Source organism: Phocoena sinus, chromosome 13 (genome assembly GCF_008692025.1).
Source record: "Phocoena sinus isolate mPhoSin1 chromosome 13, mPhoSin1.pri, whole genome shotgun sequence".
Lineage (NCBI taxonomy): Eukaryota > Metazoa > Chordata > Mammalia > Artiodactyla > Phocoenidae > Phocoena > Phocoena sinus.
The window spans coordinates 8,188,726-8,212,044 of record NC_045775.1 but is presented as its reverse complement, the minus strand read 5'-3'; the positions used below and the strand labels follow the sequence as shown (position 1 = coordinate 8,212,044).

General features: G+C 46.4%; 1 protein-coding gene across 1 annotated transcript in view; it reads right to left on the bottom strand.

The window, feature by feature from the left end:
• The window catches only part of GREB1 (growth regulating estrogen receptor binding 1), a 132,671-nt gene that overhangs the window by 68,218 nt on the left and 41,134 nt on the right, over window positions 1-23,319 (bottom strand). Inside the window, 1 exon segment of the mRNA XM_032653546.1 lies at window positions 979-1,159. Coding sequence (XP_032509437.1) covers window positions 979-1,135 — 157 coding nt within the window. The 5' untranslated portion in view covers window positions 1,136-1,159.

Genomic DNA, 23,319 nt, shown 5'->3' with positions numbered 1-23,319 from the left:
GCATACTGCATGCTTCGTTAATTTGTTAACTTTTGTTTTAAACCACAGCCCTCTTTCACTTCAAAAGCTAAGAGAAGCGTGCAGGTAACTTCACGTGAAAGACAAAGTGACAAAAAGAACTTCCTTTAGCAATAACTCTCATACTTTGGATTGCTGTGGGTTACTTTTGACATGAAAATACACGACTACAAAAAATACAAACGAAAGACTGAAAAATACAACCAGTTTATTCTCTGGATAATTAAGTAAACTTAACCCCATGCCTGAAGATAATTTATTCCTGGCACACGTTAAATCTATAAGGGTTTGTTCTTGGTTTTTAACAGTTTCTAGAGGGCTCTTGTAACTGCTATCACAAAGAAAAACTGCGCTCCCTTGCAAAGATATGGCCACGGGCTTCCCTGGTGGCGCAGTGGTTGAGAGTCCGCCTGCCGATGCAGGGGACACGGGTTCGTGCCCCGGTCCAGGAAGATCCCACGTGCCGCGGAGCGGCTGGGCCCGTGAGCCATGGCCGCTGAGCCTGCGCGTCCGGAGCCTGTGCTCCGCAACGGGAGAGGCCACAAGAGTGAGAGGCCCGTGTACCGCCAAAAAAAAAAAAAAAAAAAAAAAGATATGGCCACGAATCACAAAGAGAAAAAATATATAACTGAGGGTCAAAAGCATGTTAAAATGTCTTACTTATCCAAGTGAGCCATCAAACCTTTTAATAAGAGTATAAGTAACAACCAATTCAGAACAGGCTGGCATGGCTCTTTCTTTCTCCTACTAGTCCAATGAACCATTCTATTCCTTGCAACTTTATGGCTGAAACTTATCTTAGTTTTAGCCAAGTAAGGATGGGATGCACGTGCACCTTTCCCTTTTGTAATAATTCTGTTCTTCCAGACCCAACAGCTTCTACAGTTTCCTCAGAAGAGGAAACAGCTTCCAGTCCCACTGCTAACATTTCTAAAAGAAAGGCAAGAACGCATCTCCTACCTTCTAGGGCGGAAAGCTGCTGCTCCGCTTCCAAGTACAACTGGGAGAAGACGGGCCTGGGTACCAGGCTGTTGGAGCGCAGTGAGGCCTCGATGGAGTTGTGCAGGACCTCCTCAAACCGCGTCGTCTTCAGCTGTCCAGCGTAAGAGTTTCCCATCTCCAAGAGAGACGAAGCAGTCTTCTGTTTAAAATGGCATTTCAGTTTCAGTTAAAAAGCCTGACCCCGAGCATGAAGCCCAAAGGTAGAAAGGATCCCCGCTGCAAGGAGGGGAGAGGGCCGCGTATCCCCGGCTCAGCCAAAAGGAGGAGCAGACGGCTCTCAGCAACGGCTACTGCCGGGCAATTACAGGAAGTTATATAAGTAACAGCTTTCTCTAATTTAGCACTCAGAGAGCAGAGTCTGACACCTCTTAGGAGATTTTACTAGAAACTGGCTCTTAGTCATCTGCAGGTTTCACAGACCCCCAGCTTTTCCCTGAGTGGTGATCCTGCTTTTGAGAGACCCCAGACAAATGACGCTTTCTTTTCCCTGACTTGAAGAAGAATAGCCCTGCGCCACTTTATGTGTGTGACGGCGGCTGACAATGCAGCGACCCACGACAACCAGTCCCCAGTTTCAGGATTACGGGACTCAGTCTCCTCTCATCTTCTCAGGAGAAAGGCTAGCAAGCAGATTTCCCCTCATTGCCTCCTCTGCTAAAAGGCCAATTATGAACACTTCCTCTAAAATGTTTTGAGTTTATTACGTTTCCATTAGACAAGTGATGCAGAATTACATCTGGAAATCACACAAGAGGGTGGAAAAGCAGAAGGAAAATCACTATGTCCATCCCCCAAGATAACCACTGTGATTTTTTTTTTTGGTAGCAGCTTAAGATCTAATTCACATAACACCCCATTCATCTGCTATATGTAAAAGAGATAAACAACAAGGTCCTACCGTATAGCATAGGGAACTATATTCTATATCTTGTAATAGCCTATAATGGAAAAGAATACAAAAAAGAAGATATATATGTATAACTGAATCACTTTGCCGTACACCAGAAACTAATACATGGTAAATCAACTATGTCTCAATTTTTTAAAAAAAGGTACAACTCAATGGTTTTCAGTATATTCCCATACGGCACTACCGTCACACAGGTGATTTTAGAACATCGTCGTCACCCCCGAAAGAAATCTCATACCCTTTGGCCGTCACCCCTAAGTCCCCAATCCTCCAGCCATAGGCAGCCACTAATTTACGTTATGTCTATTAGACATATTAACAGAATCATACAGTATGTGCTCCTTCCTTCCGTTAGCACAACGTCTTTACCATTCCTCTGTGTTAAGCACGCGTCAGTACTCCATTCTCTCTGATACTTTGATGTATTCTTTCCAGACTTAATTCTCTGGGGCACAGGAGGGAGCTGGGAGACTGTATCCACATGGTAATAATCCCTTTATGATACAATTTTTGATTCTGCTCTTTTCATCTGACATAAACATTTCATCCAAACCTCTTACAAATGCTGTTAGAAGCAGTTTAATGGCTGCATCTCATTCCATTGAGTGAAGGTTCAGGTATTCGCTAAGACATTTCTCTGGGATCAGACATACGGTTAAACCCCTATATTTAGTGCTTCCTAAGAACGGGCATTTAAATGTATATTCCTTCCTAACGTTTTCTGTTTAGTTTCTATTTCATTTCGTTTTTGGTTTAGATCTCCCTTTTTCTCTTTCCTTTTGGTTTAATTTGCTGTACTTTTACTAGACTTCTAAAAATGACTCCTTCATCATCATCTTTATTTTCCATCTTACTGCTTTGATAATGAAGATATTTAGGGCTATACATTTTCCTCTGGGTGCCTCTTGTGCTGTGGCCCCTAGGTTTAGTGTAAAGTGTTCCCCTTTAGACAGTTTATGATCTCCCTCTTGAGTCCCTTTTTGATCCTATAATTATCCAGGAATGTAGGTTTAATTTCTAAATAGTGAGAATTTGGGAGGAAGAAGGATTAGCCTTATATTATTTATTTCTAATTTTTATTGGATAATCACGACTGTGGCCTTTAAAAACTCTACTTTTAAAATTTGTTAAGGGTTTCTTTTTGACAGGTGCCAGATGGATTTTTACAAATATGCTGTCATATGAGAAAAGATTAAACTCTCTTCAAGGTATGAAAGTAGACTATTCAACTTTTCTACATCCTCATATATTTCATGCCTCCTCTACTATTAATGTCCAAAGTGGCATTTGACTTCAAACTAGAACAAGGTGGGGAATTCCCTGGTGGTCCAGAGGTTAGGACTCCACGCTTCCACTGCAGAGGGCCCAGGTTCAATCCCCGGTCGGGGAACTAAGATCCCGCAAGTTGCATGGTGCAGCCCAAAAAAAAAAAAAAAATAGCACAGATGCCATCCCCGACATGACCACAGGACACTGGCTTCCTGCTTTATTACGGTGACACACACTCGGTCACACAAGTTGTGAGACTGGCTTCACATCCCAGGCACCTCCTTACACATCACTCCGACTTAAGACGTATATAAGAAATTCCCCTTGTCCTTGTTCTATAGGTGGCCAAGCAATTTCAAGATGGGGCCGTTGGTGCCCTAAGGAGCTCTGGTTTCCCTCCTGAGGGTAAAATGGGGGTGTCGTCAGGTTGATTTTCTGCCTCTGTTGTAAGAAAGGTTCAGGCTTCCTTCTTCCAACTAAAAGTAAATGGAAACCATTAAACACTTCCTGCTTGGGGCAATAATTCCTGAGCACAGGGCCTCCCCTCGGTCAGCCCCTGCTTACAGCCTGGGGAAATGAGCTGGTGGGAGGATTGCTTCAGGAATTAGCACGAACAAAAAGAAAGCGCTCCTGAAAGCGAGAGGGGAGCGGTTGGAGCCACCTAATAGCCTGAGTCAGAAGAGGCTCCCAGGCCCTCTGCCTTTTCTCTTGACCCGCAGCCTCCTTCAGTACGTAAATGAGGGATTACGGGCCACATGTGGGGACGCCTGTGTCGGTTTCCATTCAGGGTGGTCCATGGAAAGCTGCCGCCAATTAATAACATCACGAATGCCTCCTGTTTCTATAGATCTTTGTCTGAAGAGCTTAACGCACACAGAAAGCAGCTCTACTTCTGGCCCATTTTACCTGGAGCCCCTGCGGAATGATGCTCAACGGTTGAAAGAAATGCTCGGGGCATCCAGACCCTCCTTTCCCAAGGTCCTGGGTCGCTCACCTGGTAGCTGATTGGCACCCTGAGCCCAGAGGACTCCAGCGGTTAAGGCAGAGCAATGCCTGGTGTGGACAGAGCAGTAAAGAGGAAGAAAGGAAACTAATATTGTCCGGCTCCCGTGTGCCAGGCCCCCTGCTCAATACACTTGGTAGCCGTGTGAGGGATATTATGAAGCCCATCATAAAGATGGCAAATCCAAGTCTCAGAGATGATAAGTAATCTGAAAGAACTCTTGTTGGAAGAAAATAGAATTGGGGGTGGGGGGGGAGGAGAGGGGAAGGGGAGGGAAAGAGGGAAGGAGGGAAGGAGAAACACAAAAGGGACAAGGGCGTAGACAGAAGAGCGCTCACACTCAAAAAAATGGAAATTGTGGGCTTCCCTGGTGGCGCAGTGGTTGAGAGTCCGCCCGCCGATGCAGGGGACACGGGTTCGTGCCCCGGTCCGGGAGGATCCCACATGCCGCGGAGCGGCTGGGCCCGTGAGCCATGGCCGCTGAGCCTGCGCATCCGGAGCCTGTGCTCCGCAACGGGAGAGGCCACAGCGGTGAGAGGCCTGCGTACCGCGCAAAAAAAAAAACACCAAAAAAAATGGAAATTGTATTTTACAACCCTAAGCAAACATCAAAGCTTTAATGTCTAGAAGCAAATAGTGAGAGAGACAATGACCCCACTCCCGATCTAATGAGGCATTTGAAATCCTAAGTAAATGCTGGTAACCGAGGATGGGGAAGGAAACTGAGATTCGTACGACAACGCTCTGGCCCTTTTTGTTAGTTCTACTGGACCACAATCGAATGGTGTGGAAAATTCCTACCTACACCTGGCAATGCTCCAGCTCACAGACAAGACCACCTGCCAGTGAGGAGTCAGGGCTCAGAGGGCAGACAGAGCAGGCTGAGATGGAGGCCCGCTGGCGTGCTAGGATCCCACAACTGTCACATGGGGAACTAAAGAGCCAGAGAGAGGACAGCCTCGCTCAGGGTCAAACACCAAAGCCAAACTGCTCCCCAAAGCCTCGTGGATCCAGGGCGACGCCTGTGACCTCCCGGGACTGGGTTCTACCACTCGCTCCCTGGGTTCGGCCCCTTTGCTCGTCTCCTGCTGCAGTTACTCAAGTCTACAAACTGCGGGGATTCCTTTCCCACGCCGACACGTCACATCCTGCTGCCTGCCTTCCAAGGCCTGGCCCAGCCCCTCCCAGTGCTGGTGTGTGATGCTCTTCAGCCACAGAATCTGGAGCAGTGCCCATCACCGCAGCGACGATGGTCAAACCACGGCCTTCACCTTAATGCACAGGAGCCTGGTATAGTAGACGGAGAGAGCATGTGTGGCTCACCGGGCCTCGGTATTCTCATCTGTAAAATGGGCTCTTTGAAGGACTCACCGGTCATCACAGAGAGCAGAAGACACAGAGTGTGAAAGTGCCTAGCAGAGCACCTGGTAGTCAGTGCATGACCATTCATTTCTAGCTAAATCTGAACAGGCATATGAAAATATAAGAACTTCAAATCGTAAGTGACAAGGGACAAAAAAGTGCTATAGTCCATAATTCCTACAATGTAAGGTGGGGGTAGGGGTCTTGGGGAGAATCAGTGAGAACTCAGGCGGTCCAAAGGGGCTGGTACCCAAAGTGGGCCAAAAAGGAAGAGTAGGATATTTTTGGCCAAAAATTGGGACTAGCATTTGGGAAAGAAACAGGAGGGTACACAGGCAAGAAAGCTCCACGAATATACACATGCTCTAGAAAAAGAAAATAAGTGCATTTGATGAGTAGTAAAGGTGGCACCATGATGGGAAAAAAAACAAAAACTGAGGGTAAAAATTAGACGTTGTTTTAGTAGGCAACAGCCCTGAAGCTTCAGAACTAGGGATTTATGTTGCTAAAGGTGATATTTTAAGCAGGTCAGCTGGACAGGGATGTTTGGAACAAAACTGGAGGGAAGACCCAGAGGCAGGAGGCCTGGTGGAGATAAATTAGGAGCTTGGGATTAACATACACACACTACTGTATATAAAAGAAACAAATAACAAGGACCTACTGCAGAGCACAGGGAACTCTAGTCAATATCTCGTAATAATCTATGATGGAAAAGAATCTGAAAAGAATAGATATATATATAAATATGTATAACTGAATCACTTTGCTGTACACTTGAAACAACACTGTACATTAACCATACTTCAATAAAGAAATAAAAATAAAAACAGCATTTGCTCACTTCCTGTCTCTGTGTCACATTTTGGTAATTCTCACAATATTTCCAACCCTCTGCCAGCAAAAAGATTATGACTCACTGAAGGCTCAGATGATGGTTCTCATTGTTTAGCAATAAAGTACTTTTTAATTGGGATACATACATTTTTTAAACATAACGCTGTTGCACACTTAATAGACTACAGTATAAACATAACTTCTATATGCACTAAGAAACCAAAAATTCATGTGATTCACTTTATTGCAGTGGCCTGGAACTGAACCTGAAATATCTCCAAGGTGTGCCTATAACTATTTTGGAAGATGCAGAAAGGAAAAAGATGGATACACACACGTTTGGCGGGGAGGAGGAAAGAGGTGTGAGAACCCTCAATTCTCATTGCACGGTAAGAATGAAAAGATGGTCTCGGAATAATCAAGAAAGTGCAACATCAGTTATTACTTGTAAATAAAGAGGTAAATTCCAGAAAATTAAAGAAAAAGAAAGAATTAAGAGATGGTTGCCTCTACGTAGCAGGCATTGGAGTGGAAATAGGTGAGAAGGAGATCACTGTTTTTCATTTTAAAGCTTATAACAGTCAACTTTTTAGACTGTATGCATTTTTACGCTTATTAAAAGCTGAAGGTCACATTTTTAAAAATTAATGAAATGCAGACTTTATGCATATCCATTTTTATAATGGATGATGGACATCACACAGCACCTCAGTAGGAGAGCAACTGAAGATCTTGGTGAACTACAGACCTACAGCAAAGGCAGGCCACCCTGCTAAGCATCTCCACAAGCGTCACTGAATTTAATCCTGGCAACAATCCTTTCTGGTCATTATTTCTCTCCCTACTTGTATCCTTATTTTACAGATGAAGAAACTAAGGCTCAGGGAGGTTGGGAGACCTGTCTAATGACACACAGCTAGTGCCTGGTCTGGAATTAAAAGCCCATCTCCAAGAATCTCTTCCATGAATAGTAGTATTTAAGAAGTTTAAACTAGTAGAATTGAAAAATCTCAGACATCCTCGGTTTAAAGGTTATAAACTTGTATTACCATTACCTTCTAGTGTTTTTTTTCCAGTTGTGTCAAGACATTTCCCAGTTTTACAGAATGCTACGGTATTCCTCAAAACTTCTAGAGGATAGCACTGGAGAGTCGGCCTCACGACACAAAGCATGCACACACATCCAAAATTGGACATCCTCCCAGGCTAAGTGTTCTCGCTGGTACTCTGGGAGCCCATAAAACCCTGCAATTATTCATAGGAGAAGGTTCTACCTATACTCACTGAACCACATGACCGACCTTATAAAGTCCCTATTATAGTACTTACATACATAGTACAGCATCACATCCAAAGTGAACAAAAAAAGAAAATATAAAAACCTCTGTTCAGGGCTCCCTGGTGGCACAGTGGTTGAGAGTCCGCCTGCCAATGCAGGGGACACGGGTTCGCAGTCTGGGAAGATCCCATATGCCGTGGAGCGGCTGGACCCGTGAGCCATGGCCGCTGAGCCTGCACGTCCGGAGCCTGTGCTCCGCAACGGGAGAGGCCACAACAGTGAGGGGCCCGCGTACCGCAAAAAAAAAAAACTCTGTTCATATCTATTTTACCTAATCATTATATTATTTTTCAGTGTATGTTTTATAATGTAAATAATATACAGGATATACTGCGGTCCATGTATGCAATTTATGAATCAATAGACAGATATATACATATATATGAGGGGCGACCCGAGTTTGAATGAAAGAATAAGAAAACCAATATTTGTTTAGTATCTCCCTTGTGCCAGCAGTTCTGTGACAAAAGTACTATTGTCTTCATTTTGCAGGTGAAGGGACTGTGTCTGGGGTTTAAACGCATCGATTGTCTTCACATCGTTATTATTTCCTTTAGCAACAGAAACCCCAAGAACATTTTACGTAATAATCAAAATAAGAGTCATCACTTACTAGGGCCACTTTGTGCAGACATCGTTCTTAGTTTACATTTATCATTTATTTCATTTTCACCATGGCCCTAAAATGCACATAGCATGGTTCTCATTTTATATATTAGGAAACTGAGGCAGGATAAGATTAAGTGACTTGTGCAAGGTCTCACATTTGGTACAATTTTAGAATGTCGAATAATGGCCCAAAGTAAGGGAATCTTTGCTCTCAATGACGTCGGTGACTTCAGAAAAGGGAGCATTTTTTAAGGTTCTTGTTTTTTGTTTTTGTTTTTTTAACGGTGTTCACTTGTCCGGCCATGCCAAAACTTTTGGTTAGAAGAGGACTGCCTTAGGTTCTTCCTTAGTGGTACTTTACCAAGAGGGGGGCTGCCATGACAAGAAAACACAGCATCAGCAAATGAAAAGCCCCATTTAAAAAGGTATATTTCTAGGGCTTCCCTGGTGGCGCAGTGGTTGAGAGTCCGCCTGCCGACGCAGGGGACACGGGTTCGTGCCCCGGTCCGGGAAGATCCCGCATGCCGCGGAGCGGCTAGACCCATGAGCCATGGCCACTGAGCCTGCGCATCCGGAGCCTGTGCTCCGCAACGGGAGAGGCCACAACAGTGAGAGGCCCGCGAACCGCAAAAAAAAAAAAGGTACATTTCTAGCCAGACAAAGAAAACCAAGAGCATTCTAAGAATGCTACGTGAAGACAGGTCTCCCCAAAGGAGGAAGGCGAGCAGGCTCACTGCTGCTTCACGAGACAGGCAGAACACACAAATGATCAGCGGGCCAGCCCGCCGGGGCCTGGACAGTGTCCACCTCCCCGACAGCCCGACTGGCCCTTTCCTGGAGATTAAAGCAGGGATTAAACCAGACTCCAGCCCTTTCAAAGAAAAACATTCTCGTTCCGGCCTCTCCTTGAAGTGACCTTTTTCCTTTTTCTTTCTTTTTTTTAAAGAATAGACTATCAAAAGTTTTGGGGAATACCCTGGCGGTCCAGTGGTTAGGACTCCGTGCTTCCACTGCAGGGGGCACAGGTTCCATCCCTGGTCGGGGAGCTAAGATCTCACAAGCCACGCAGTGTGGCAAAAAAAAAAGAATATCTAAAGTTTTGCCCAAGGGACAGAAAATCCATTTCACTTAAAAAGCTCACTGACACTCCCTGGGAACCCTGACGAGCTCTGTGTCCAGCTAAACTCTGGGTCCACAAAGATTTTCCTGTTCCTTTCTGAGCACCTTTCAGCTTTGCCTTTTATCGGTCAGGTAAGGAGGCACCTCTGCTTAAGCCCAGAGCTCGCATCTGTCAACAACAGTTATTGGTTCCTGGAATGGCTGGAACTCACTTCCGAAGGATGCCACCCAGCTCTGTGTATCCCTGGCTGCTGCGCACTGGCCATTCTGCTCATAAAAATAAAGCTACCACCTCCCCCTGCTGCTCACCCAACAGAGCCGGCTCTCCCCCTCCCCCAGAGGGATCTCTGCTAACCCGTAGAGGGATCCTCACCCACATCCCGTTTCCTCCGGACGTCCAGAGGCGCACATCGTTGGCTGGGTCCCTCTGTGTGTGGAGACTGAGGCCAGTGATGTGCTGGGGGCAAGCTCTTGGTTTCTCAGCCATGGTGTCGACTTAGATCAAAACCAGCAGGACTCTCAGAGAGGACCCTGCAGGTCCCTTTGAGTTATAAGATAATAAACCCCTCAGGAAAGTTGGACTTTACCACCTTCAAACAATTTTTCAAACGCAAAAGCGTTCATAATCCGCCTGCTGGGTAGTAAAAAGCATGTACTTTGGAATGAGGCCACCAGGGGCTTCATTTATGACTATGCTTCTTTTGAGCTGTGTGGCCTTGGGCAAGTTACCTAACCTCTCTGAACCTCCATTTCTTCACTTGTAAAATGAGGATAATACGAACCACCTCCCAGAGTTGTAACGAGGGCTAAATGAACTAACATATGTAGAGTTGTTGGCACATAGTAGATGTTAATAAACTCTAGTTTTCTCTCTTAAATTGGAATTAACTGCTCCTAATTCTAATTTCTAGATGCTAACCAGAGATCTTGACTGAACTTGGCTCACTGTACTCCGATGGCAATAGTTAAACTGGCTTCCTTTAGGAGCACACCAACTGCAATGTGCCTGTGCAAGTAGATGGCATTTCCACACGGCTTAGCCCCCTTTCTCTCAAGACTTGAAGCCGCTTGACAACAGAAACTATTCTAGTCACTTCTTTATTTCCCATAAATACTGCAGGTCCCGGATAATAACTCCTAAAAGGAGGCAGAGGGAGATGGAAAGGGAGAGGGAGACCACCTGTTCAAGGTTATAGTGAGGACGGCAAAGAAAGAGAGCGTGGTCCTGTGTGAAAGCATCACATGGAGACTCAGAAGCCCCAGGTGTACCAGGTAGACGTACCTGAGGTTTTCATTGCGGACCCCAGGATGCCATCGCTGTTCCAGTTCCAGAAAGTGTATTAGCTAATGCCTCCCTGCCCCAGGTATTACCTGAACTCACCTGATTGTTTTCCATCCCAAGCAGGGTCAGAGGGGGGGCCCTTCCCGTGAGCATCGAAGTTCAAGATGTGCACTTCTGTTCTTTCCTCATGAATACTCTGCTACCCCGCAGGCCCTGTTTGTGCCCGTTCTTCCCTGGGCTCACACTGAGGCCAACGTTCATGGCTTCCTCTCCTCCACCCCCGGCACTCTGCACACACCTCACTGGGCTCCGGCTTTCTCCCCCTAAAGCCACACAGAGTGTGTCTGCATTTCCGCCCCTCCTCAGGGGCTTGAACTGCTGGATGAAGCCGCCAAGCTCACTCATCCCCATGGAGCCCAGAACAGTTTCTTCGGAGCAGATCTGGCAAAGGATCAGCCATTGACTTGGCTCATTACCCCAGGCGGCCAGAGACCCCGCTCGCCCTCCACCCGGGCCACCCCAGGCTCAAGGAGAAGACGTAGCTGGAGGCCTTCAAGGTCTCAGAACCAAGTTCATACAGCTAGGTCTGTCCTAAGCCACAAATCAACAACTCCGAGCCTGTTCTCTGCTTCATGAGAAACAGTGAACCTTCCTCTTAGATTCATGGTTTTGCCCTAAAGTTAAATGCTTAAATAGTCTAATTTGGAGACATGGCAGTAATATTTCATTCCTACTTGGAGCTAAGGGTGAAAGTGAAAGACACAGAGTCCCTGACCTGGAGAAACTCACAGGTAGGGAGGAAGTGCAGGTAAACAAGGCAGTGTGACCGTTGCCTTAGCAGGGATTTAGGCAAGAGGGCAGCTCCAAAGGAAACAGAGATGGGCATGGAAGGTTCTATCTCAAGTCAATCTCAGGGTAACTCCCAGAAGAGCTGAATCTGGGGGATAAGCACAGGTTTGCCAGCTGAATATAAGAAAGGGCATTCGGGCAGGAGGTGGGCAACACACCCAGGCTTGACCCGGGGGTGACACCCACATGTGATTGGGGAACACAGGTCCTTCCAGATGCTGGAGCATGGTAGGGGGCGGGGGTGGGCAGGTATAGGAGGGTGATGAGGGCCAGTCTAGACTAAGCCCTGTGAACACACATTCAGATTTAACCCTGTAGAGTCAGGCAAGGACTTTAAGACGGCTGGATCAGACTGTGAGAGAGATTCCCTAGGCTTCCTAAGGAGGAATATAGGTGAATATTGCAATGCACTGAGACTCAAGGAGGACACAAAGACTGGCTCATGTGGAGGCTAAGGAAGAGGGGAGACTGGGCTTTGGAAAGAGGAGTTAGTGGGTGGTGTCACCATCGCAATGCAGGACAGGGGCTGTGGGAGGTCTGAGGCGCCCTGCGCGCCAGGTGCTCAGGACCCTCCAGCCATCCCCTGGCTTGCCATCTGTTCCCTCACAAGCATCCGCTGAGCTACGTGCAAAATGGGGCTGGTACCCACTTGTCTTTGTCCTCTGTCTCCTCTCAGCCTCGCCTGGAGAGGTGACCAAGGGCAGAGAAGAAAGCGTCCATGCCCTGGAGTCAAAGCCGGAGTTCAAGGCCATGAAAGAGAAGACCCACCCACAGCCCCCTCCAGGTCTCTCTTCCCCTCCCTTTGCCATCTGCCTCCATTCTGAATCACATCCAAAACACACCTGTGGTCCTCAGACCCTCCCACCTGACCCTCTCTGGAGACAGCCCTCCCCCGGAATCCCTGCTGACCTCAGGGCCTCCCGGAAGGTAACCATCAATGCCCCAAATTCCAGCTCATATCTGAGCTGCCACTAACCCCTGTTCCTTCCTTCTCCCACATCCCTACAGCAAAAGTTAAGAATCCTTCAGCCTACACGCAAGTATGGTGATTTATTTCTTATGAGACCAAAGTTTCGGAAAACAACAAAAGCAAAGCCCTCTCGAGACTGCATTTCCAACCTCCTCCTGTACCTCCCGCGGCACGGTGGGCCCTCGCGTATGAGGAATGGCTGTGATGCTTTAGGAGACGAGGAAGAATATATGATGTGACCATAAACGCATTCAGACAGCAGGATGGTCTCCTACAAACTCTCAGAGGTCCTCCTGGCAGGAAACAGCATTCTAGTGTAGATTTCTGCGATTTTCCCTGGAGGAACTCATAAACTCCACAGGTGCTGTTTAATGACGAAAAGCCGAAAAGCCGGGCTAAGGGCTTGACTTCTATCTAATCTGCTAGTCTCTCTAACCGGGACTGTCTCAGCCGCCAGAGCACCATGCCACCCAGACATCTGTCCACACGACGTCAGATGGCGCCTCCCTCTGGGACCGTCCTTAAGCTCTCTGGAATGGGACGACAAAGCAAGCACGATGTCCCCACCCCCAGTTGCAGGGAGAACTGAATGGGAGAGAAGCAGCTTCTGAATAAAGCAGGGAAGATTTTCAGGGAAGAAGAAACTATGGAAAAACCTCTCCAGAGCCCACCAGGCAGGATCCAGAGAGTATTTCCTTAGCACATCATTTACAACCAGACTCGCTTCTGCTTGGTGTCCGCCTTGTGCAAAACTAATTAGTTCTAACCCCTTTAGATACCATTTTCAACAGCAAAATCAGGAAATGAGTTCATTAAGTGGATTCACTCGGCTTACTGAAAAGGCAAATGCTTTGCCATTATTCTGCTTGACACGGGCCAGTGCCATCTCTATCATCAGCCAGAACGCCAACGCCAACCTCTCCAACCCCCCAAAGCGGTGCTCCGCTCCCAGCATCGAACACACCGTACCTTACAAGAAGCTGGTCATTTCGGGCAACCAGAAACCAACCAGCCAGAAACAGGCTGAGCCCAGCGAAGGGCGAGCGCTTGCTGAGCCCCTGCCTCCCGGGCTGTGCCTCTGATAGTGCAGGGAGCCCTTAATGCCCCCAAGAACAGTGCCAAGCGCTCGGTCAGCCTGACACCCTGGCTCCCTGGCCCCTGACCTGGGAGGCAGAGGCAGTCAAGCCAGCCAGGGGAAAGGTTTCAAAGGCAGTATCTGCTCCCGAGGCTACGACAACAATCAGGAGGGAAGAAAAAAAAAGCCAGCAGCAGACTTTCCGAGTTGAGCTCCCTCTGCCCCAGGCTCCTGCTGGGTCAGATGGCAAATGCCATGGTTTTCCATCTTCTTAGCGCTGAAGCGTTTTACTGGGTCAAAGTGCTCACCACGCAGGTACATACCAATCTGTCAGTCTAACCGCCAGCAGTTAAACCGAGTCTTTTCAAACATGAAAGTTTTGTACTTGGGCTGGAACCACGTCCTCCTGCGCAGAGAACAAAGGGTCAGGGAAGAGCACCGGCTTTGCCATGGGAATCGGGCAGCCCGCCTGGCCACGGGAGGACCGCAGGTGTGGCACTGACCCCGAGAAGCACGTGGTCCTCCGAACAACCGCCTCCGCGAACAGCAAGGAACACAACCCGGCCAGGAGAAGTCCCCTGCGAGTCACAGCGGCCCGTTCTTAAACTTACTGTATTTAAGTCATTTCTGACATGCTGGAAATCATGAAAACACCAGCTCTTGTCGGGACCCTCCTACACATTCCTGTTGCAACTAACATTCGGAAATCCAGGAATCGTGCTCAAATCCTAACTGAAAAAGGGAAGACAAGAAATCATGGGAGCCCCCTTCATTTGTGCTAAATCCCTTTAACTTTGATTGTTATCTTCTTTCCACGGTCTTTTACTTGCACGCCAAGAGGACGTGGGTAGGACCCAGGGAGATCCATGTCATCTGCCTTTTGTGCCAAAGCCCAAAGGACTGGATTATTCTTGTTGGTGCCCCAGTCAGCAAAGAGTTCTCAGCTGTTTCGAGTCCCCGTTCTCAATACCACCATGCGGTGGAAGGAAGAGCCCCATGTCTCGGACCTACTCCTCCCCAGGCTGAGCCCCATCTCCCTAGCAAGGCAAGGGGAAACCCCACCTGCCCCCAGGCCTTCACAGACGGGCAGGGCCGCGCCCCCTGGTGGCTCTGCTTGAATGAGGCTGCAGGAGTCGAAGCAAAGCCTGGCGTGGCTTCCCTCATGGCGGGGCGGTGGCAGCCCAGGTCTGAGGACGCTTGGGGACTGGACAGGGGGTGACCCTGCATGGAGTGCCTATCACCGTCCACCGCTCAGAGCACTGTCTGTAATGGTGGGAAACTGGACACCACAGAAATGTCCAACAGGAAAGGGAGGTTTAATGCAGCCTCTGATATCCACATGCATGTGGCTTTGTGCAGGAAGTTTGGTTTTTTTTTTTTTTCTGATTGTAGGAATTTGTAAGAGTAGCTGACGGTTGAAATTGGAACTTTTTAAAAAAAATTATTATTTATTTATGGCTGTGTTGGGTCATCGTTTCTGTGCGAGGGCTTTCTCTAGTGGTGGCAAGCGGGGTCCACTCTTCACCGCGGTGCGCGGGCCTCTCACTATCGCGGCCTCTCTTGTTGCGGAGCACAGGCTCCGGACGCGCAGGCTCAGTAGTTGTGGCTCACGGGCCTAGTCGCTCCGCGGCATGTGGGATCTTCCCGGACCAGGGCTCGAACCCGTGTCCCCTGCATTGGCAGGCAGACTCTCAACCACTGCGCCACCAGGGAAGCCCTGTGCATGAAGTTTTTAAACGATATGGATATCCTTAGGGTACAACATGCAGCAAGAAAAAGGTTTTAAATTGTTATAGAAAGAGAGGAATACATGTATACACATACATGTAATACAGTGTATTGATATATGATATCTTATTATATAGAGATCCGTCAAGAGAGATATATCTTGGGTCTGGCCCAGGCTTGGGTTTGAATCCTGACTTACTGGACATCTGACCCTGAGCAACTTACCTAACCTTTATGTACCTCAGTTTCCCCGATCTGATAAAAGGGATAAAAGTACCTGTTTCTTAGTGTTGTTGCGTGGATTCCATGAATGAATATGCAGAGGGTACTCAGAGCAGTGAATGGCACATATATAATGCTTACTATATAGGCCACGATAATAGTAACAACTATTATCGTTGCTAAGCTTTCAGCCTGTAAATAAATAAATAAAATGCTTAAAAGAGATTGAAAAAAAAAAAAAATGTCTACAGGGCTTCCCTGGTGGCGCAGTGGTTGAGAATCTGCCTGCTAATGCAGGGGACACGGGTTCGAGCCCTGGTCCGGGAAGATCCCACGTGCCGCGGAGCAACTAGGCCCGTGAGCCACAACTACTGAGCCTGCGCGTCTGGAGCCTGTGCTCCACAAGAGAGGCCGCGATAGTGAGGGGCCCGCGCACCGCGATGAAGACTGGCCCCCGCTTGCCACAACTAGAGAAAGCCCTCGCACAGAAATGAAGACGCACCACAGCAAAAATAAATTAATTCATTAATAAACTCCTACCCACAACATCTTCTTTAAAAAAAAAAAAAAAAATGTCTACAGTGGTTGCCTCTCAGTGAAAGAATTCAAGATTTTTTAATGCTTCTTTAATCTTTTCCGTAGTTTGCTAATTCTAAATTGACATAAACTATCATCATCACGGGAAGAAAATTAGCAGAGAAGGAACTGCCTTCACCAGGCCTGCATTACAATGCCTTTGAACTGACCGTGCTTTCCCATTGCTGTCAAAATAGGCTTCGGATGTGAAGATAACATTGCGGTGCCCGCACAGGAGACCGAGCTCGCCCCGGTGGCTGCTCTGATGGTGTTTCTGGTGTGAGTCTTCCTACTGAATTTACATCTGCAAATCTATGCTCCATGACAATATATCTCCTTGCCACATATACCTATCTCGCTCTCTTCTGTTCCATACCAAATGCTTTCTCCCCCGCCACCCCCCGGCCAAGTCCCTTCCACCTTACATGTGGCAAGCACGGACAGATTCACTGTACCAGCAGCCAACTGTGTTGGCTTTTTCTCTGTGACCACAAAGGCCTGAAGGGATGATCTTCAAAAAGCAAAAAGTCTCTACCTGTCCAACGAAGTGTCCTGGAGACTGTGATAACTACCATTAACAAACAAATAGGCCTTGGCTTTTAGTTATTTATTTATTTTTTGCGGTACGCGAGCCTCTCACTGCTGTGGCCTCTCCCGTTGCGGAGCACAGGCTCCGGACGCGCAGGCTCAGCGGCCATGGCTCACGGGTCCAGCCGCTCCGTGGCATGTGGGATCTTCCCGGACCGGGGCACGAACCCGTGTCCCCTGCATCGGCAGGCGGACTCTCAACCACTGCGCCACAAGGGAAGCCGAGGCCTTGTCTTTTACAAATGTTTCCCTGAGAGTTTTTCAGATCACTTTAGATCTGCTTTACTTGCACAGACTGTGAGGGGCTGGTACTGCCCGATGCTGACTGCTCACGCCTCCAGTGCTTTGCGCATGCTGTGTGTTCTCTCTGCCTGGAAAGCCCTTACCCCTCATTCATGATATGAACTTCTATTCATCCTTCAAAACCTCGTTCAAACACCTCTTCTGTTGTGTGATGGACCTGACCTCCCTAAACAGACCTGAGCACTTCTGTCTTTGTTCAGGTTTAACGAAACTCCCGAAACCAGACTACAGAGAGGACTTGTGGCTAATACAAGGCAAGTAACTAGAGGAAGCCGGTTGGCCCTACAGAAACCCAGACTCGGGCCTCTGGCGTGTGTTAGTTGAAAACAGGGGACTTCGTTGAAATACTCTGTACAGAGCACTTGACCCCTCCACCTCCCACCCGACGGCCACATGCAGAGTTCCAGGACTCAAGTGTGTACCACTGGCAAAACACATGAAATCAATTAAATTGAATCAACAGAGGAGAACACAGTCTGGCATTTAGAGGGCTCCAAAATACAAGCTGATGCTGTCCTGAGCACCCAAAAAGCAACACCTGACAGTCCACAAGCTCCACCCATGGACGCAAAACTCCCAGCCGACTTGCTCTTTCTTAAACCCACATGAAAATCCAAGGGTCACCTGGCATCTGAAGAAGGACTGAAGCATGACAAGAACATCCAGAAGAAGGAAAGATACTAAAGCAACCTGCGAAAAAAACAAGGATACATAAAGAATTTTTTTAAAAACTCTAATTATTATCCTCTGAGAGACTGGGGGGCCACACTGTGTCACCCAGTCCATTCACTGAGAGACCCAAACATCACAGAGGAAGAGTTCTTAGAGATGACCCAGTCCATCCTCTGCTTCAGAGCTGACGGACAGCCTTAGTCCACTCAGGCTGCTGTAACAAAAATACCACAGACTGGATGGCTCAGACAGCAAACATTTATTTCTCCAGTTCTGGAGGCTGGGAAGTCCAAGACCAAGGTGCCAGCAGATCTGGTATCTGGTGAGAGCCCATTTCTTGGTTCATGAATGGACCATCTTCTCCCTGTGGCAGAAGGGACAAGAGAGCTCTCTGGGGGTCTCTTTTAAAAGGGCACTAATCCAGACATCCCTGGTGGTGCAGTGGTTAAGAATCCACCTGCCAATGCAGGGTACATGGGTTCAATCCCTGCTCTGGGAAGATCCCACATGCCACGGAGCAACTAAGCCCATGCGCCACAACTACTGAGCCCACGTGCTACAACTACTGAAGGCCGCGTGCTCTAGGGCCCACGTGCCACAACTACTGAGCCCGTGTGCTGCAACTACTGAAGCCCACGCACCTAGAGCCCATGCTCCGCAAGAAGAGAAGCCACCGCAATGAGAAGCCCGCGCACTGCAACGAAGAGTAACACCCGCTCGCCACAACTGGAGAAAGCCCGCACAGTAAGGAAGACCCAATGCAGCCAAAAATAAAAACAAATAAATAAAAGGGCACTAATCCCATTCCTGAGGGCTCCACCCTCATGATCTAATCACCTCCCAGAGGCCCCACCTCCCAATACCATCACATTGGAGGATAGGTTTCAACATATGAATATGGGAGGGACACATACCTTTAGTCTCTAGTAGGGACCCTAACTAGAGAGCTGAGTGGAAAAGCTACAGGTATGGAAGCCACACACATTTTGATATGTAAGAGTTTGTATATTCTGCTATGTTGTCCTATACACTGTCAGTTCTGCTATGACACTTGTTTTTAAACCACAAATACCAACAGATTAATAGTTTGTGAATTTTGTGTGCCCTTAGGTGTGATTTCCTCTGCAAGAAACACTAAGGTGAATGCAGAAAAAAGGTGCCCGGCTGAAGTGAGCTGCTTAGGAATACACAGAACCACACACCTCGAACACCTACCAGCCACCTCCAATCTCTGCATGTATTACAAGCCACGCCCATCCACAGCTGGTGTTAGAACTTTCCATATGATTCCACATCTCCCTCCTTCCTCTACTTCACAGTAACTCACAGCTGCAACCCTTCCAATGCCCATTTCCACACAAAACTCCATTTATCTTGCACTTCTAGGTAAAGTTCCATACTTATTGCACCATTTGTGTATTTCTTAACCATTTCTTATATGTAAAACTGTGCTTCCCTTTTCTATTAGGCGTTTACCTTTTTTTTTTTCAATATGTCATTGATGAAATTTTTTGAGTCCTGTGCCTATAATCCCATCTTTCCCACAAATCCTGTGGTTTTTATTGTGCGACTTTTCATGATTCAGTGGTTTTTAGAAACATATGTCTCATATATCAGAACTGACCATGTGACTGTATTTCTGCATTCCAACTACATTTTCAGGAGTTCCTCTGATATGTGGGGTGGGGCGGAGTTGGGGGGAAAACAAGGAGCATGGCACGCCGATTCTGGTTTGGAAAATTTGGTCACAACCACTGAATTTCACACCAGTCACGCCAAGCTCACTCTTTCTGGCAACTCCAAAACTTTCATCAGCTGCTTGGCCTTTTCCCTGCACTGACTGAACTGGAATCTCTTCCTGGGGTAGAGCCAGTTGCTGGGTTTTGTCAGTATAAAAGAAATTTGTATATCATATGGGTTTTTTCTCTCCATCAAATACAAAATAAAATTCAAGCATAATTAATGAAATCTCCATTCCTGGCTTTTGTTTATGGGGAAGGAGCTATGGAGCTGGTGCCTGGGTTCCCATCCCCGCCCCTCACCTGCCTGTTGCTGTGTGACCTCAGGCAGCTGCTAAACTCTCTAAGCTGGAGTCCTCCCCCATAAATGGAGATTAACAAGGCTTACTTCAAAGGGGTTTTGTGAGTTTCAAATAAGATAATGTAGTAAAGTATTTAGCATGGTGGCTGACACTTCAGTGTTTTTCCTTCTCTCTCTCTTTTTTTTTGTCCTGGTCAAGCTGATCTTCTTGCTGATCACAAACTTATTCCCTCATCCATGTCTTATCTTATTTGCCTACCTTGAAATCCTCTCGCCTCCCCCACTGCTACTCAAATTTGGAGCTTAAAACTTGCAAAAGTGAATAACTGGGTGGTACACAATCTCAAGTTTGTGGCTCGTACTCTGCCCTTCCCCTCCATTAGCTTGGAGTAATCATTCATTCACTCACTCAACATTTGCCGGGTGCCTACCTTACATACACTGGGTATCTGAGTGACTTAATTTTCCAGAGCCTATTTTCTCAGCAAAATGAGGATAATAATACCTATATCATAAGATTGTTGGAAGGTTTAAATGACACAAGGACCATAAGGCACGTTTTACACTGTCTAGCACACAATCGGTGCTCAAAAATGGTAGCTTTGATTGGTATCACCATGATGAAAATGACTAAGCCATAGCCCTGCTCTGAGGGAGCTTAAACCCTGATAACGTGAAGATCCCTCCCTGCTGTACTACTGCAGCCGAGCAGATCCTATGCTGGGAAGATTCGCAAACTTCTCTCCTCCTACAGACCCAAACAAGCTGGAGCAAATGTTCCACTGGCGACGAAACAATGAGTCTGATTATGAGCACATATGACTGAAAAGGCAGCAAGCTAGCTTAGGTATGATTCATCATTGTCTGCCACAGTAATTAGAAGTATTTTGGTTGGTTCTAGGTCATTCTGACCCAGTTAGAATGCACTTTTTTTTTTTCACTGCTAAAGTCTGTGGTGAACCTTCAAACAAAAACTAAAGACTTAGGAAAACATAGCTCCTTTGTGGCTTTTGCTCGGAGTCAGGACATTATCAGCTCTGCCTTTCAGAAGCAAGCACCCATCGAGGAAGCCATTAATGCTCCATCTTTAATTTTCCTAGACACAAGAATAATTTTCATGGATGCTCCAGACTGGAGCTCCTGGAAACCTAACCTGCCCATCTGTTTCCCAAGCTCCTAGCACAAAATAACAATCATGAGAGTATTTATTGATGAGGTGCTCCTATAGGCAGTAAGAAAAAAGAGAATTAATGACCCTAAATATCTGATGGTTGCTAAACTCTCCAGGAGTCAATGAACCTTTCCCACTTTATTCTGGCTAATGTTGACTCATTAGCAAGAGAGTTCCTTACATACTTAATATGACACATTTAAATGACAGAAAGCATGAAAAAAATGATAGAAAGCAGAGAAAGTATATTACGTCCTTAGTACCTACTACAGTTGCAGGTTTTAAAACGCATAGAAAAATGACTGGAAGGAAATACACTGAAATGTGAACAGTGGATGTTTTCCCTGGTGGGGGGAAGGGAACTCTTCCATCTTCACAGGTTTAATACAGATTTGGCAATTTCATTATTTTGTAGAGTTTCTTCCCTTTATTTTCAAATGAAAAAGATCTTCTGAATCTTGGCAAATGGGAATTTTCAAAGTCACTGCAAAACAAACATATAAAGTAGGAGAAAATAAAGATATTTAGAGTCTTCTGATTATTCTTGAAGGTAATAACTATACTGCAAGACAATTCTGTACTTCTAGTGACCAAAGTCACACTTGAGTAATGTTGAGAATTGTCCAAGCCAGTTGAAAAAAATTGCCAAGGGCTAATTCTTCATCCACTCGAATTACTGAATCTAATTACTTCCGATCTAAAAGAAGGTATCTGGTCATTCTTTTAGAATAAATATCTATAGCTAGCAAAGAAAAAAGTGAAATTTGACAAACGCATATAATTTCATATGAGTATTGGTGTTAAGGATTTCTCCCAAAAATACAGACTTAGTAGCACTTAATGCTTGCAGACAGAGCATTGCTTGGCAAAGAACTATATAAAATATTCTATGATCACAGGTTTTACAGTTGGAGGGTACTTAAAACTATCACCCAGTCCAACCTTCTGCCTTATAATAAGAAACTTATATCATTTTAAAAGCAAGGAATAGAACATTTAATCCAAACAAATAATTCTGCTACTTTCAACTAAGGTGCTTGCATTTTATAAATTCTTGCCTTTTAGGGATGGATTTGAAAGAGATTTCTGCCACTCATTAACTTTGATGTAGATGTGAATTTGAAGTAGATGTAAAGTGACAGGTCTGCAACCTTGAAAAGTCATCATTCTTCTGTTCTACCAGAGTAGTGACCCCTGGATTTTTGTGATCCAGTCCTCAGACACAGCAGCACGCTCAACGAATCCAGGGCCCTTTCCCAGCGTGCACAGCCAAAACAGGCATGTCCAACCCCATCTCTGCTGCACTGTTTCCCTGAGCAAGTTTTGGATTGGACGAAGGTTGGCTTTATAGCCTGAGAAAGAAGACTGATTCTGAAATCTTGTGGGTTTACTCGACTCAACAGCTGTTTGCCTGTCAATGCAGAAAAGAGATAAGCCTTCAAAAAAGTTAAAGGAAAAGGGAGACTAAGGGATTTGGGGAAACCTTATCAGCAGAACGATCAAGCTGGCAGACTCTGTTCAACTACTGATGGAATTGGGATTAGGTGACACACCCTGCCTTTTTCTTTCACAAGACTCGTGATACCAACAATGCACGTCGCGGTATCTGTCTTCCCACAAGACCATGACCTCCATGAGCGCAAAGACCACATCCGTTTTGTTGATTACAGACTCTCCAGAGCCCAGTCCGTGTCTGGCTGTCTAACTGAATGAATGAGTGCAGTCTTGCTATTTAGAGAGGCTGACCAGCAGAAAAGATAGGTCAGGAGACACGCCGTCCATCCAACCCACCAGGTGCCCAAGTTTACCCTCGGATCAAGTTTCACCACAAGACATTTTCAACCCGATTAACTTGGTCCCTCGTGGAGTCATCTTCCTAGAGTTTCACTGTGACATTGTAACTTTGGCTTTTTTTCAACACCATCGTGGAAAACAGCCATATGGAACTGGCTTTGACATTTGCTATCAAATGAAGTCCACTGTGTCACAATATCATTTCTATGAGGTCCCACAGTAGAAACTGATTTAAGAATTTAATGGGGGAGGGTGACCTTTCCCCTGAAAAAGTGGCATGTCTCTTCTTTTCTCATAATATGCCTACTACTATTTATCACTTCCCCATTTTACGCTGATCAGCAGATACACAGTGATAAATGCATACCAAAAAAATAAGCAATGGCTAATTTTAGGGAAAAAAAAAGCTATGCAGGAAAAAGATAAAACTAATAGTAGTACATACCTGGCTCAGCCGTCAAACTGTTTACATGGCCATATTCATGCATTCATTGAATTGAGCTATCAAACACTATAAGTAACTATATAGGAATAGAGGGCAAGATGTGTGTATCTGTACGGGAAGAATGAGGCACATATGC